At 58.2% G+C, this 13,755-nt stretch overlaps 1 protein-coding gene across 2 annotated transcripts in view; it reads left to right on the top strand.

The window, feature by feature from the left end:
* PPP1R37 (protein phosphatase 1 regulatory subunit 37) overlaps positions 1-10,030 on the top strand; it is a 36,157-nt gene extending 26,127 nt beyond the window's left edge. Inside the window, exons 2-12 of one of the 2 annotated variants that reach the window (XM_036885577.2) lie at positions 3,100-3,197; positions 4,579-4,624; positions 4,914-5,014; positions 5,628-5,747; positions 6,190-6,340; positions 6,454-6,609; positions 7,660-7,772; positions 8,386-8,527; positions 8,618-8,784; positions 8,902-9,604; positions 9,940-10,030. In XM_036885577.2, coding sequence (XP_036741472.2) covers positions 3,100-3,197; positions 4,579-4,624; positions 4,914-5,014; positions 5,628-5,747; positions 6,190-6,340; positions 6,454-6,609; positions 7,660-7,772; positions 8,386-8,527; positions 8,618-8,784; positions 8,902-9,604; positions 9,940-10,022 — 1,880 coding nt within the window. In that variant the 3' untranslated portion in view covers positions 10,023-10,030. The remainder of the gene's footprint in view (positions 1-3,099; positions 3,198-4,578; positions 4,625-4,913; positions 5,015-5,627; positions 5,748-6,189; positions 6,341-6,453; positions 6,610-7,659; positions 7,773-8,385; positions 8,528-8,617; positions 8,785-8,901; positions 9,605-9,939) is intronic. The other variant, XM_036885578.2, reaches the window with a different exon arrangement.
* The last annotated feature ends 3,725 nt before the right edge of the window (positions 10,031-13,755 follow it).

The raw sequence follows: 13,755 nt of genomic DNA, 5'->3' as shown, positions 1-13,755 counted from the left end.
TCTACACCTGCCATCTCTGGCATGTGTGCATGCTCTTTGCCTCCCTCACCACTGTACTTACTCACTGACAGTCGTTTTGACTCCAGCCCCTGCTTAAGTGTATCTTCAGAGCGCTGGACTTGGGAGTTGAGCAGACACGTTCAAGCCCTGACGGGAGACAAGCCCTCACTCACACTGCTCCCCTCTGCAACCTGTGTGCTGCTTGCTGAAGGCCGGCCTCATCAAGCATTCGATTGCTGGCCAGGTCCTTTGCATGCCTGTCCTGGGTCCCTGCCTTCCTGTGGGGAGAAAACACTGCAGTGAGAGCTGGTGTTTAGTCAGCCCCCACGAGTGTACTCAGGTCAGAGGGACAGACTCTTGTCATCACTGTGTCCCTGGGATTTACTCATCCCCATTTTAGGGATAAGGCAACTGAGGCTCAGAGGTTAAATTGCTTTTCTCAGAGTCACAGAGTTTAGACTGGGAGCCAGGATTCAACCCCAGGCACTCTGGCTCCAGAGCTGGTGTTCTTAACCAGTTTGCGAGTGCCTACATCTCAGGTGGGGAACTCCAGAGGCCCGACCCATGGCCGCAGAGGGCACGAGGGAGGGTGCACTTCAGGCCACAGCTGTACCTTCCCCTCTATAGTGCTGCCCTAAGGAACCTGCTCCCCTTCACCCCCCAGCCCAGCACCTCAGGCTTTTGTGCCTGGCGCCCGCATGCATTGCACTCCCGGCCCTCCCCTAGTGTCACTAGACAAACTGGGGGAGCAGGCTCAGGCTGCCACATCCCTCTAACCCATCTGCCCTCCTTGCCCCCAAGAGCTGGGTTAGAGCTGCACAAGGGGCACTTTGGTGGGTGCCGAGCTGTAGCCTCTTAAGGGCAGGGGCCGCAGGCCGGCGGCCCCTCTGTGCCGCATGGGCCATGGCCACAGTCTGTGTGGTGGCTTAAGCCTATAGAAGTCAGCAGATGACCCGAGGCTGGAGGCCTTGTGGCCAGAGTCTGAGGAGCTTTCTCTCTCAGTCTCTGGACGTCAGCCCTTCACGGTGTTTTCCCCTCGATCATTTCATCCTGTCACAAATGAGCAAATGTAGGTGCTGGTCCTGGAGCCAGCCTGCCTGGGCCCGCTCCCAGCTCTGCTAGCTTGTAAAGGGCTTGGGGTGGCTCCTAGCGCAGCATTATTGCTGCATAAATGCTGCATACTGTTGCTCTGAACCACCTGTACTGCCAGTTCCTCACCCTCTTTTCTTAAATTGGTTCATTTCTTATTTGAATCCATTTCATCTCATTCCCAAGTGGTAGTATGTGCAGAATGCTGGCCTTAACGTGGTAGTTTCTTTTCCTTACTGTGTGAATGAAATACACACATGTAATGATTACCATAAGGTCATTCCCCAGCCAACGGACACTTTCGCGTCTGCGCTGGTAACAGGCCAGGCCCCCGGATGTGCTCATAATGAATGCCATTGGGGAAACTGGCAGGGTGGGGTACCCCCAGGCCTCTGAGCCCATGCTATGGGGGCCTGACAACCCCCACTTTTGTTTTAAGCGTCTTTCCCCAGTGCTATTCTCACCTCAAATGTGTCTCAATATCAGAGGAAAGTGACAAGTGACAGTCTTGTCATTCTTATCTCTAGGGGTCAGCAAGTTGCTCTGAGCCTTGGGGGTCCCCTCACTTCTCTGAGAATATCTACCCCTCCTCCCGCCTGCTGCCAGTTGCCCCTCATTCCGTGAGTGGGCACATGAACCTCCCTGAGCTCTATCTGTGACCTTGTGTGAGTCTGTGACTGCGCACAGCTCTGCGAACACTTGGATGAAAGGGTGGCTGGGCAACAGCTGTAGCCGGGGCAGAGATGGCCAGGTTAGGGACCTGGGCCTCGAGCTTGCCAGGAGGCTTCTGGGAGCAGGGACATACCAAGTGGGCAGGGCTGGGGGGTGGACCCCAGGGGACATCAGGAGCCAGAGGAGGAGCCCGGCCCAGTGTGGGCAAGTCAAGGAGAGCTTCCTGGAGGAGGGGACGTCAGCGATGAACAGCTGAAGGACTGATGGCAGTTTGAGAGGCTGTTGAAGACTGTAGACTGTCTAGGACGCCAAGGTTGCTAGTGATGATCTCACATTTGCTCTGTCCCTACTTCACGCCCATCTGACATGACCAGGCCAGCCCAGTCTGGGCTACCGGACCTTCATTGAAGTGAGTGTGTCTAGGGGAATGATTTTTGCCCTTGGCCATCTGCCTGTGTACCTCTTCTCTGAGCGATGATTTTTATTTTTAAAGGCAAAAAATAAAAGGGTTACAAAGAATGCCATTTAAAATACAGTTAACTGAAATTTTTATAAATGGCAATCTAGTATCTCTACTCTTCTTGACTGGCACATGAAATAACATCTCACAACGGTGCCTGATGAGGACCATTTTCAAAGCAGTGGTGTGCTTTCAGACTGCACGGTACCTGTTATGTGAAGACACCTATCATTTCTTCTGATAGCGAAGTCTCAGGGTCTGCTGAATGCTGTCTCTTTTCTCTTTTTTAAAACCTATGTTAGTAAGAAGAAAACGCTAACTTTCAGTTCAGTTCAATTAGTGAAAACAGGTGATTTTTCGCTCACTCAAGTTCATGGACGCCTTGGGGGTTGCTGGACCCGGCTTGGCTGGACTCTCTGAAGCAGCTGCCAGAGTCCCAAGGGCTGCCTTCCCAGGCTGGGCCAGCTCCAGCCCCCACGCCCACCCCCAGAGCTGGGGGCCCACAGCGCGTATCAGAGAGCTCCCTCGCTTGGTCCAGCAGAGGGCAGCTGACTCCTGGGAGGGCAGCTCGTCACCTGCTGTTCTACCCACAGGGAAGTGAGGGACAGGGGACCAGCCCTGAGCCCTGGGGAGACTGGAGCCTCTGTCGCCTTTTGTCCTCCAGCACAGTGGTCTCAGCCCCGCCCCCAGCACAGTGGAGAGAAAGCAGTTCTAGAGCCAAGTGCTTGACTCTGCCCCGTCACCAGCTTTCCCTCCCTGGACCTTGGTTTCCTCCTTTTGAAAACAGGATAGTGCTTGATGGGACCACAGGGGCATGGGTGGGGAAGAAAGGGCTCCAGGTGTGGAGAGTCAAAGGCGTGGGTCCTCTGTGCCTACAGCCCAGAATGTGACCGTGGATGAGGTCATCGGCGCCTACAAGCAGGCCTGCCAGAAGCTGAACTGCAGACAGATCCCCAAGCTCCTCAGGCAGCTCCAGGTATGCCAGGTCAGGGTGGGCCATACGCAGGAGGGGTGGGGAGGAGGGGTCCCTGGGGTGAGGCTGCCCTCCCCCACCGCAGTGCCAGCACAGGAGAGGGTGCACGAAGCACTCCCTGCCCAGCCTGGCCACCTAGCTCAGGGCCCATGTAAGCACATCTGAAAACCCTGTCAGTTGTCAAAATGATCAGGCTCTTCATGAATATTTTAACTAGAATAGAATTCTGTGAAATAAGATTTCAGTGATCTGTCACTCCCCTAAAATTCTATTCCCCAGGGGGAATGTCATAGATAGGATATTTGTTCTTAATCTATGTTGTGTATATATAGTCTTAAATTTTTTTTTTACTCAAATGCTACAGACAGTAAAAAGTAAAATCCACCTCCCACTTCTTGCTCAAGTCTCATTCCTGGGGAGTCCCCACTGTTGACAGCTTGAGCTTTCATCCTCTGGCCTTTCCTGTGCATCTGTAAGAGGGCCAGTCACTACGCAGAGGTACACAGACACGAGGGCACTTCGGTTTTTATGTGAATAGGCGTTGCTGTACTAGTGGCATGCTGGCCCTGCAGCCCACCCGGCCCGGTCGTGTTGGTAAAGCATTGCCTTCTCTTTGGGTGGGTCATTCTAGAGTGTTCTGAAGTTCCTTGCTTCTAGGGTTGTTGGTCCCTCAGACAGTGCTGCTGTGAGCAGTCATGCCTGCCATTCTTTTTGTGCACCTGAGTTAGGGGTTCTGTGGGGGATTCCAGAAAGGCTTGTTGTCAGGGAAACGTGGCCAAGAATGTGGGCCCTGGAGCCCTCCAGCCTGGCTCACACCAAGCCCGCCCCTTGCTAGAGAGTGACCTTAGGCAGAGCTGGGCCTCAGCCTCTTTGTCTGTACACATGGGTTCATCAGAGCACAAACCTCATGAGTTGATGTGTGTGCAGCCCAGAGGATAGGGTCTGGCACTGTAGGGTGGGGGGCTGCTGAGGCTTAGAGCCAGAAAGGGGCTGGAAGACCATCTCTTCACTCCTCCTTACTGAGGGCTTGCTGGGCACCTAGCCTGGTGCCCTGCCTTCACTCTCTGCCTCTCAGGCCCGACCTGTCAGCCCTCCTCGCCTCAGCATCTGCCTCAGCCTTTGCACTGTCTGTTCCTCTGCCTGGTATGCCCGCCCCTGGGACACCCTCACTTCATTCAGCTGGGGCAGAGGGGCTGTGCCCAGGCCTGCCAGGCCCTGGCCCTGTGGGTGTGGAGCTGCCCTACACCTCACCCCCACCACAGGATACTGCCTCACCTCAGAAATAAAAGCCAGATCAGAGCCCCAGCTGCCCCACTGTCAAGGGTCTAGCCTGGCCCTTGCTGGTGTCTTCCTGCCTTAACCACTGTCCACTCTGCTTTCCCAGGAGTTCACAGACCTCGGGCACCGCATTGACTGTCTGGACCTGAAAGGTGTGTGCCTGGACAGAGGCTGGGAGCCCTTGGGTAGTGGGCAGGGCCAGAGCCTCTCTGAGGTGGGTCTGAGGGGGGAGCACGGGCCTGGGCCTGCCCGGGTTCTGCAGATCCTGCCAGAAGAGGAGCTTGTCGGGCAGGCGCTGGGCTTGAGAGAGTGGGAGGCGAGTGCAGTGAACCTGTCCTCCCTGCCTTGGCCCGGAGCCCATCTTCCCACCCTCCCCCCAGCACATACACACAGGCACAGAAACACACTCAGACACACAGATGGGGCTGCTTCTCGTTTCAGGGGAGAAGCTTGACTACAAGACCTGCGAGGCCCTGGAAGAGGTCTTCAAGAGGCTGCAGTTCAAGGTCGTGGATCTGGAGCAGACGAACCTAGATGAGGATGTGAGCAGCCCCAGCCACTGCCCTTACCTGCCCTGAGCTCCCTGGCCCCTTAGAAGTTTGGTGGGGAAAGAGCACTGTGTGGGGGAGGGATCCCCCTTGGACAAAGCCTGGGAAGTTCCTCTTGAAGGACTAAAAGGGAGATATCCATTGTGACCAGGCTGGGTAGGGGGCACAGAGAAGGGGTCTTCTAGACCTACCCTAAAGGCAGGGCTTTGTGAGCAAGGGAGAGACTTGGGGAGCCAGCCAGGTCTGAGGGGTAGGCATGTGGCTACCAGTCTTCCCAGGAACCCCTTACCCAGGAGGAGTTTGAGAAACATTCCAAAAGCAGCCTCCCCATTTAGGCCTGTGGCCTCACCTCTCCAGACATGGAGGCCACTAGGAGCCCAGGGGCTTGGGCTCCATCTGGAGGAAACAGGAGACCTGGGGTCAGGGTCTCAGAGAACTCGGGTGCCAGGACAGGAGAGCCCCTAGGGGGCTGAGTAAAAGAAAGACTGGCTGCCACAGGAAAGGGGAAGGGTGCTTTCTGGAACCCAGAGGAGGTGGGGCAGCAGCAGGACTCCCCCTACCCTCCGGCCACCTCTGCTGAGCTGAGCCCTGGCGCCTCCACCCGCAGGGCGCCTCAGCCCTCTTCGACATGATCGAGTACTACGAGTCGGCCACCCACCTCAATATCTCCTTCAACAAGCACATCGGCACCCGGGGCTGGCAGGCCGCTGCCCACATGATGCGCAAGGTGGGTGCCTCCCACCTGCACCCTCTCCAGGTTTTCCTGAAGTGGCCAGCACCCTCAGAGTGTGGGCCGCTGTGAGGCACTGGGCTCCGGCTTCCAGGCCAGTGGGAAAGCAGTGCCAAGAGGTGCCCTGCCCCAGCCCACCCTCTCTCCCTACAGGTGTTCTTCCCTCTTCCTTCACTTACCCATAATGTATCCCTGTGGTTGCCCCTTGCCACTTTTCACTCACATACAGGGCGTCTGCCACACAGGAGTTGAGGCTCAGCTGTCAACAGCCTGCCTTGCTCACTCACACGACCCCAGGCTGGGCCTTCCCTCACCAGCCAGTTTCCCTGCTATAAATAGACAGGATAGCCCTGCTCCTTGCTGGGCTGTAGGGTGGGAGGTCCCCCAGGGCAGGGAGGGCTGCGGCCAACCTGACTCAGCCCTGCACCTGCCCCACCAGACGAGCTGCCTGCAGTACCTAGATGCCCGCAACACGCCCTTGCTGGACCACTCGGCGCCCTTTGTGGCCCGTGCCCTACGCATCCGCAGCAGCCTGGCGGTGCTGCACCTGGAGAACGCCAGCCTGTCGGGGCGGCCCCTCATGCTGCTCGGTGAGCCTCAGGGCAGGGGGCTGCGTGGCGACCGCAGCCTGCTGGCGGGCTGGAACTCTTGACCGGGTCCCTTGGCCCTGGCCAGGCCTGGCAGCCTCTCCCTGCTCCCCCAGCCACGGCCCTGAAGATGAACATGAATCTGCGAGAGCTGTACCTGGCTGACAACAAGCTCAATGGCCTGCAGGACTCGGCCCAGCTAGGCAACCTGCTCAAGTTCAACTGCTCCCTGCAGATCCTGGACCTCCGTAACAACCACGTGTTGGACTCAGGTGTGTGCGAAGTCTGCCCACCCCGACTCTAGTCACCAGCACCCACTGTGTGCCAGCTGGGTGCTCTGTGGTGCTGGAGACAGTCATGGCCAGCACAGTCCCAGCCCTGCTGTCATGGGCTTAGTCCATTAGGAAGCACAGTCTGTCCCCGGCAGCAGTGACCCAGACTGGGCAGACCTGGTGGTGGGAACCTGTGGCAGTGTCTGACCTAGTCAGGGGCCAGGGAGAGCGTGCTGGAGGAGGGGACAGCTCAGTGGAGATCTTTGGATAGGCTGAGGTATTGAACACAGATAATTTAAATAGTTTCTATCTGTGAAAAAAGGCCCTGAGGGAAACAAGGATGTTGAGATAAAGGGTCAACCAGAGGCTGTTCAAGATGGTGCAGGGAGAGGGCCTCTGGGCAGCAATGTGGAGGCTGAGAATGGAAGCAGCCATTTTAAAAGCCTAGGAAAAGAATCCAGGGAGAGGGAACAGCAGGTCTAAAGGCCCTGAGGTGGGGAAGAACCTAGATGCTTGATTTTGGGGGCAGAGGGGTGGTGCAGAGTGGGACAGTGAGGCCAGTGACTTCCCCCAGAGCAGCCAGGCCCAGACACCACATTTACTGAGTACCTACCATGTGCCAGGCCTGTCACCTCTGGGCTCACAGCTGTGAGACACAGATCTCAACCCTCTGGAAAGACAAAGCCAAGATACATTAATAAAATACTTGTCTGTCAGATGTGTTCTGGAGAAAAATAAAGCAGCTATGGTGGGCTGAGCTGGCTACTGAGGGTAGGCTGCTGGGGATTGTTTCGGGAGAGGGTGATATGTGAGCAGAGATCTGAAGCAGACGGGTGAGTTCCGGACACCCGGGGACCAGGGCAGCTTGGCCGAGGCAGGAGTACAGCCGCAGGAGGTGGCAGGGTCAGAGCCTGTGGGGCCAGCCAGGCCAGGGTGAGGATGGAGCTGGGGAGGTTCTGAGTGCCCATAGGGTGGCCGTGGCTCCCACACCAGTGTCCCCTGGGGAAGTGCCAGGATCGCAGACGAGGCTTGCCCACTGGCCGCCCCCAGGTCTGGCCTACATCTGTGAGGGCCTCAAGGAGCAGAGGAAGGGGCTGGTGACCCTGGTGCTGTGGAACAACCAGCTTACGCACACGGGCATGGCCTTCCTGGGCATGACTCTGGTGAGTCGGCTGGGAGAGGGAGGGAGGCACCCTGGGCCCCCCTCCCCCCACCTCTCAGCATGTCGCCTTCTACCCATCAGGTTCCCCAGTCCTCTTGCTGGGAGTTCAGGAACTGCTTAAACTCTCCTTTTAGCCCTATTCGGCTTTCCTTCAGCTTCTACACCCTCTTTTCCCTGGGGAGGTAGCCCTCTGTCATTGTCCTTGTGCATGTAGCAATGTAGTCTAGTGCAGTGCTGTGTACAGAAAATTAGTATTTCTTAAAGCCTTCAGTAAGTCTTAAGGCTTTTTATTATGTAGTATTTGAAGCAAGCCCGCAGGTTACCGAGATTCATACCCAGATTAAGAACTACTGCCAGGCCTTTGCCCAGAGTCCTCAGGATGCTGGCGGGGCAGAGGGTGGGTCCAGACGTGTGGACTAGCAGGGTGCTTGGCAGGCTGGGGTGTGGATGGGCTGCGAGCGCTTGGAAGGCTCCTAAGGACACCAGAGCTTCAGCCTTAAAAAGGAATCTGCTGGGCTCAGACCAGCAGCACTGCTGACAAGGAAGCTCGAGGTCTTGCCTCTTTCTTGACTGGCCTTCGGGGCCTTTCCTCACTCACGCACTGCCCCCTCCAGCCACACACACACAGTCTGGAGACGCTGAACCTGGGCCACAACCCCATCGGGAATGAAGGCGTGCGGAACCTCAAGAACGGCCTCATCGGCAACCGCAGCGTGCTGCGCCTCGGCCTGGCCTCCACCAAGCTCACGTGCGAGGGTAGGCATGGGCCGGCTGGAGGGCAGGCAGGGCTCGGAGGGCAGTCGCCGGGCGTGGGTCCGTGGCCAGCCCCTGCGGTCCCCCTCCCAGGCGCGGTGGCGGTGGCAGAGTTCATCGCCGAGAGCCCCCGCCTCCTGAGACTGGACCTTCGGGAGAACGAGATCAAGACTGGCGGGCTCATGGCGCTGTCGTTGGCCCTCAAGGTGAACCACTCCCTGCTGCGCTTGGACCTTGACCGCGAGCCCAAGAAGGAGGCGGTGAGCGGGCTCTCCCTGTGGCCTCGCTGAGGGCAGGCGGGGCGGGCTGGCCTGGGGCGAGCACAGAGCCCCTGGGGTCGGGCTCCAGAGCCCTAGCCAGGCCCACCCCGCCTGCAGGTGAAGAGCTTCATCGAGACGCAAAAGGCACTGCTTGCTGAGATCCAGAACGGCTGCAAGCGCAACTTCGTGCTGGCGCGAGAGCGGGAGGAGAAGGAGCAGCGGCTGCAGCTGTCGGCCTCCATGCCGGAGATCACTGTCACTGGGCCCCAGCCCGACGACGAGCCCGCTGCCGAGGCGCAGGAGAACGGGGCCCCAGACCCCGGCCCCGGGCCAGACTCAGACTCGGACTCGGACTCGGAGGGGGAGGATGGGGAGAGGGCCGGGGCCCCCTGCCCCGCCCTGGTGCCCCCCACAGACTCCCTGGGCCCTGGGGACAGGAGTCCCCCAGGCAGCCCCTCCTCCCCCACCGAGCAGCGTATCTCCGTGTCCAGCCCAGGCCGGGGCCACAAAGTGTTCGTGGTAACCCGGGTGGAGAGTCCACCTGAGAGGGCGGAACCCCCTGTGCCCCCTGCCCCGCCTGCCCTTCCTGGTCCTCCTTCCCCACCAGTCTTACCCTCCCCAGCCACCTCATCTGCCCCACTGCCAGCTGAGGCCGTGGGCACTTGGGACCCAGAGTCATCTGAGCCTCAGCCACAGCCGGAGCCGCCTCAGTTTGGGCCAGCGCTGCCCAATGGCCTGAAGCCTGAATTCGCCCTCGCACTGCCCCCAGAGCCACCCCCAGGGCCTGAGGCCAAGGCGAGCCGCTGTGGCTTGGAACATGGTGAGAGGAGCTCTGGAGCAGGGTGACGGGTTAATCCTTGGGTGCTGTGTGTGATTTCCAGGCAGGCACCTATCTCTTGGTGGGCCTCAGTTTCCCCCTCTTTGAAATGGCCCTTGAAGGGGCAGGATCAGTGGGACTTGATCCTCAGTCCCCACCCTGCTTCCCTGGGATCCCTCCCTGGGAGAAGGGCATGTAAGGTTTGTTGACTGGAGTCTGATGTTCTCAGTGGGCCCTGGGCCCTCGGGCTCTGGCTTGAGCAGCGTTGGCAGGGACGGGCTTGTACCCCCATCCCCACCGGGCTGATCAGAGGCTGCCCGCCTGTTTTCCCCATGCAGAACTGAGCTGCTCTAAGAACGAGAAGGAGCTCGAGGAGCTGCTTCTGGAAGCCAGTCAGGAATCTGGGCAGGAGACACTGTGACACTTTAGGTGAGGTGGGGTCTGGGGGCTTGGGAGCGCGGGGGCCTGCAGTAGAGCCCAACTCTGACAGGCCTCTCTCATCTCTTCTCCCTTAGCTCCTTTTTTCCACTCTGTCTTTGATGAGCGGAGGCCAGAGCCATGAGAATCTGCTCACCCTCACCCCTAGCCTTCCTGAGGCCTGGGATGCTAGGGGTGTGGGGGGCCTTTTTAGGGACCCCTGCCCCCCAGAGCAACACTACACGGGGTACAGGAGCTGCAGGGAGTGGCCCTCCCCACCTTGACTTAAGCACTTCTATTTATATGTCCAGCGCTCGAAGACTCTGGGCTTGGGTGGATGGGAGAAGGAGGTAGAGGAGGTCTCCAAAGACATCAGCCATGAGGCCCGGTGCCTTTTCCAGAGGGACCAGTTCGGTCAGGCTTGCCCTGTTGAGGGCAGGAGTCCTAGGTGGTGGTGGGTTGATGAGACGGCCCCCAGGGACCCTGGGCACAGGAGCAGGCAGGAGGCATGGTGTGGGAGGGGCGGTGAGCGGTGGTGGTGGTCGGAATTATTCATAGAGCAGCCCCAGACAGGGTGAGGGCTGGGGCTGGGGTGGGGGGTGATGGGAGCAGAGGATCAGAGCTTTCTGTTTCTTAAGTGCAATAAATATATCAGGGAGCTGTGGTGGGGAGCAGCCAGGGTTCTGGAGACCCTGCTGTCCAGGCCACTTGAGGCTGCGCCCTGAGAGGCACTACAACCCAGGGGTGGGTGGGTGGTGTGGGTGTGGGGTGAGGGTGGGGAGGGGCTTCTCCTGGCGGTGCAACTCTGTCCACCTTTTCTAATAAACCAGAGCTGGGTTCACCACTTTGCTCGCTCTCTGCTTCTGCTGATTCTGGGTGTCCGCTGGGGAGTTCTGGACATGGGACTGGGGGCAGGGGCCAGAGAGCTCCCAATGATAGGGGCGTCTGCGAGGCTGCATGCTTGGGGTCCCCCACAGGAAAACTAGGAGGCCAGACAGGCCCAAGCTGTGTCTTCCCACCACATTCCCTTCCTCGTGTCCCTTCTTCACATGCATCCACGCCCCTCTGTCTGACAGCTGCCTCACATTACATTCACCTTTCCTCAGAGGAAACAACCCCACCAAGTTCTGGTCTGCGTGCGTTCTTAGAGTGATGGATATGGTGCTCAAGCTCAGAGGTCGTTCCTCCGCCTGGTCACCTATGGCTCAAGGACATCCACTGGACATTGAGGCGGGAGTGTACCTGGGGCCTGGCTGGGGTCACCAGCCTGTGCTGAGGGTGTGGTGGGCATTTCCAGAAAATCCAAGATGCACACATCCCTTGCCTGCGTGGGAGGCTGACATAGGTGGCTGCAGACATGGTAGAAAGGCCACGGGAATCAGCACCACTGACGGGGAGCCCCCAGCGGCTCAGTTCCTGTGCAAACCCAGGAATCTGCCTCCAGCTGCCTGGGCATCTGAGATGAACACCTTCCTTACTTAGACCACTGTCTGTCCTCTCCTCATTCAGTCACTGGCAGCTGCAAGTGCCCTGCCTGCTCCCCAGGACAGCCAGTTAGGGCTCCCGTTTGGGCAAGGGACTCCGGGAAGCCATGCCCGTCACGGCAGCCCGGAGCAGCCCTCCCCAGGCGGCTGGGCGGCATCGGCCTCCTGTGCTCACTGTGACTGAGGTTGGGGGCGGGCTAGCTCCTCCAGGATGCTCTGGTTTTAGCCCCCTTCTTGGGAAGCCTGGGGAATGAGGGGTTTTTGCCCCAAGATAACAAGAAATTTTAGGATTGGTCAGTACAGTCCCCTGAAAACCTCCATAGACGTTACCTCAGTTTTAGCTTTTGCCCAGAAGTCAACTCCAGTGGGGGCATTTAGTCCTTAGCAACACCTGTTCCCTTTGTCCTCTGCGTCAACCTCCATGCCAGTGATCACCACCAGCAGGGCATGGGGTGAGGGATTCAGTTCATCTGCCCTGGTGTACCTGTGAGAGGCCGGGGTCCCGTTCCCAGCCGTTTCCCTGCCCTTGCTCACAGTGCATTTAGCATGGGGTGAGAAATGAGGCCTTTACAACTGCGTGCCCCTCACCCACAATAAGACGTGTGAGGTCCTGACCCCCAGTACTTCGGTCCTGACCCCCAGTACCTTGGCACAGGACCGTATTTGGAGATGGGGTCCTACAGAAGTGATCAAGTTAAAATGAGGTTACAGGGTGAGCTCTGATACGATATAACTGGTGACCTTATAAAGGAGGAACTTGGACACCAAGATAGACATGCACTGAGGGAAGATGATGGGAAGGCATAGGGAGGTGGCTGTGTGAAGACGCAGGGCTGGTGAGGGGCCGCAAGGGAATCCCTGTGACTGCCGGCAAAGCACCACAAGTTGGAGAGGCAAGGAAGGATTTCTCTATGGGTTTCCGAGGACTCGGCCCTGCTGCCGCCTCAGTTTCAGACTCCTGGCCTCCAGAACTATGAGAGAACTTGCTGTGCTAAACCACCCAGTTTGTGGGACTTTGTTACAATAGCGCCAGTAGACTAACACTCTGCAGTGCCCCTGCTTTTCTGACCTTTGGGGGCCTTGGATCATGGGGGTGGATCCCCTTGGCCAAGTAATTTCTTTGCCTTGCCTTCAGCCACAGAAGCATCACTGGAGCTTGTGAAGACAAGAAGTCCTTTAAAACTGGGCTAGACACTGCACCCAGTCCTAAAAATCTTGGGGCCCCAACACAGGAGATGTTTCTTTTCACACACGTGGATGTCCAGGTGGTAGGCAGCTCTTCTCCACTAAGTGATTCGGGGACGTAGGCCCCCGCCCTCCTGTGGCTCTGCCACCCACCCGGGGCCTCAGGAGACTGCATGCAGCCGGCAGGTGGGAGAGGAGAGTGGAGAAGGCAAACCTGCTTCTGAACTCTAGCCCTGGTGAGAAGGGGACGCACATTACTTCCTCTCTCCATCAGCAAGAAGCAGCCCTGCGGCCTCACCCAGTGCCAGTTCCCAGCAGAAGCTCCTCACTGTACAGGGACCGTGAGGGCTGGGGGATGGTGAGCCACCTTGGCCACACCCAGCCACCCTGACATCCCGTTTGGTTTTGTTGCCTCCCAAACCTCTAGCTTTGGCACACATGGTCAGCGTCTAAGATAAACGGCAACTGTCTAACCACTGTTTGGCACTACATAATAGGGGCTGTGGCTTCTTACTGGGACCTGGGGGCCCTCAGCCCTGCTCCCATCCTCCAGCCAAGGCTGCGGCGAGTTCTCTCTCTCGCAGCATCCCTTTCCTGGTGCCAGTTTGTTTGCAGCCTGGACTCCAGGTGGTAAGAAATAAGCCCAAGTCAAACTGGCTGAAGGGAGGCAACAGGGAAGAGACAGAAATTGGCTCCAAAAGTACATCCACAGAGACACTGATCTAATGGTATCACAAGACTTGCTTGTCTCTCTGAGGTGGCTTCATTCTTGTGCAGGGTCTCCCCTGCTGCTGGAAACCGTGACCCAGCAGGTCCGGGTTAATTCCACCAGCTTAGCCATGCCAAGTTTGAAAGACGGCGCCTCTGCCCTGGCAGCTCCTGTAAGTCACAGGCTGGCTCTCTGCCCCGTGTCCACTTTGAAGCAGTTACTGGGGAACTAGGGGAGTTGGGGAGCTGTGCCCAACCTCGGAGCTAAGTAACATGAAGTGAGTACCCCAACCAGGCTGCATGGCCTGAGGGTGGGTGACTTCACAGAGCTCCTGGCTCCCTCTGGGACTGTCCCCTCAG

This window comes from Manis pentadactyla, chromosome 15, assembly GCF_030020395.1.
Source record: "Manis pentadactyla isolate mManPen7 chromosome 15, mManPen7.hap1, whole genome shotgun sequence".
Classification (NCBI taxonomy): Eukaryota; Metazoa; Chordata; class Mammalia; order Pholidota; family Manidae; genus Manis; species Manis pentadactyla.
The sequence above is the reverse complement of the archived record's forward strand: the minus strand, read 5'-3'. Positions and strand labels throughout refer to the sequence as shown.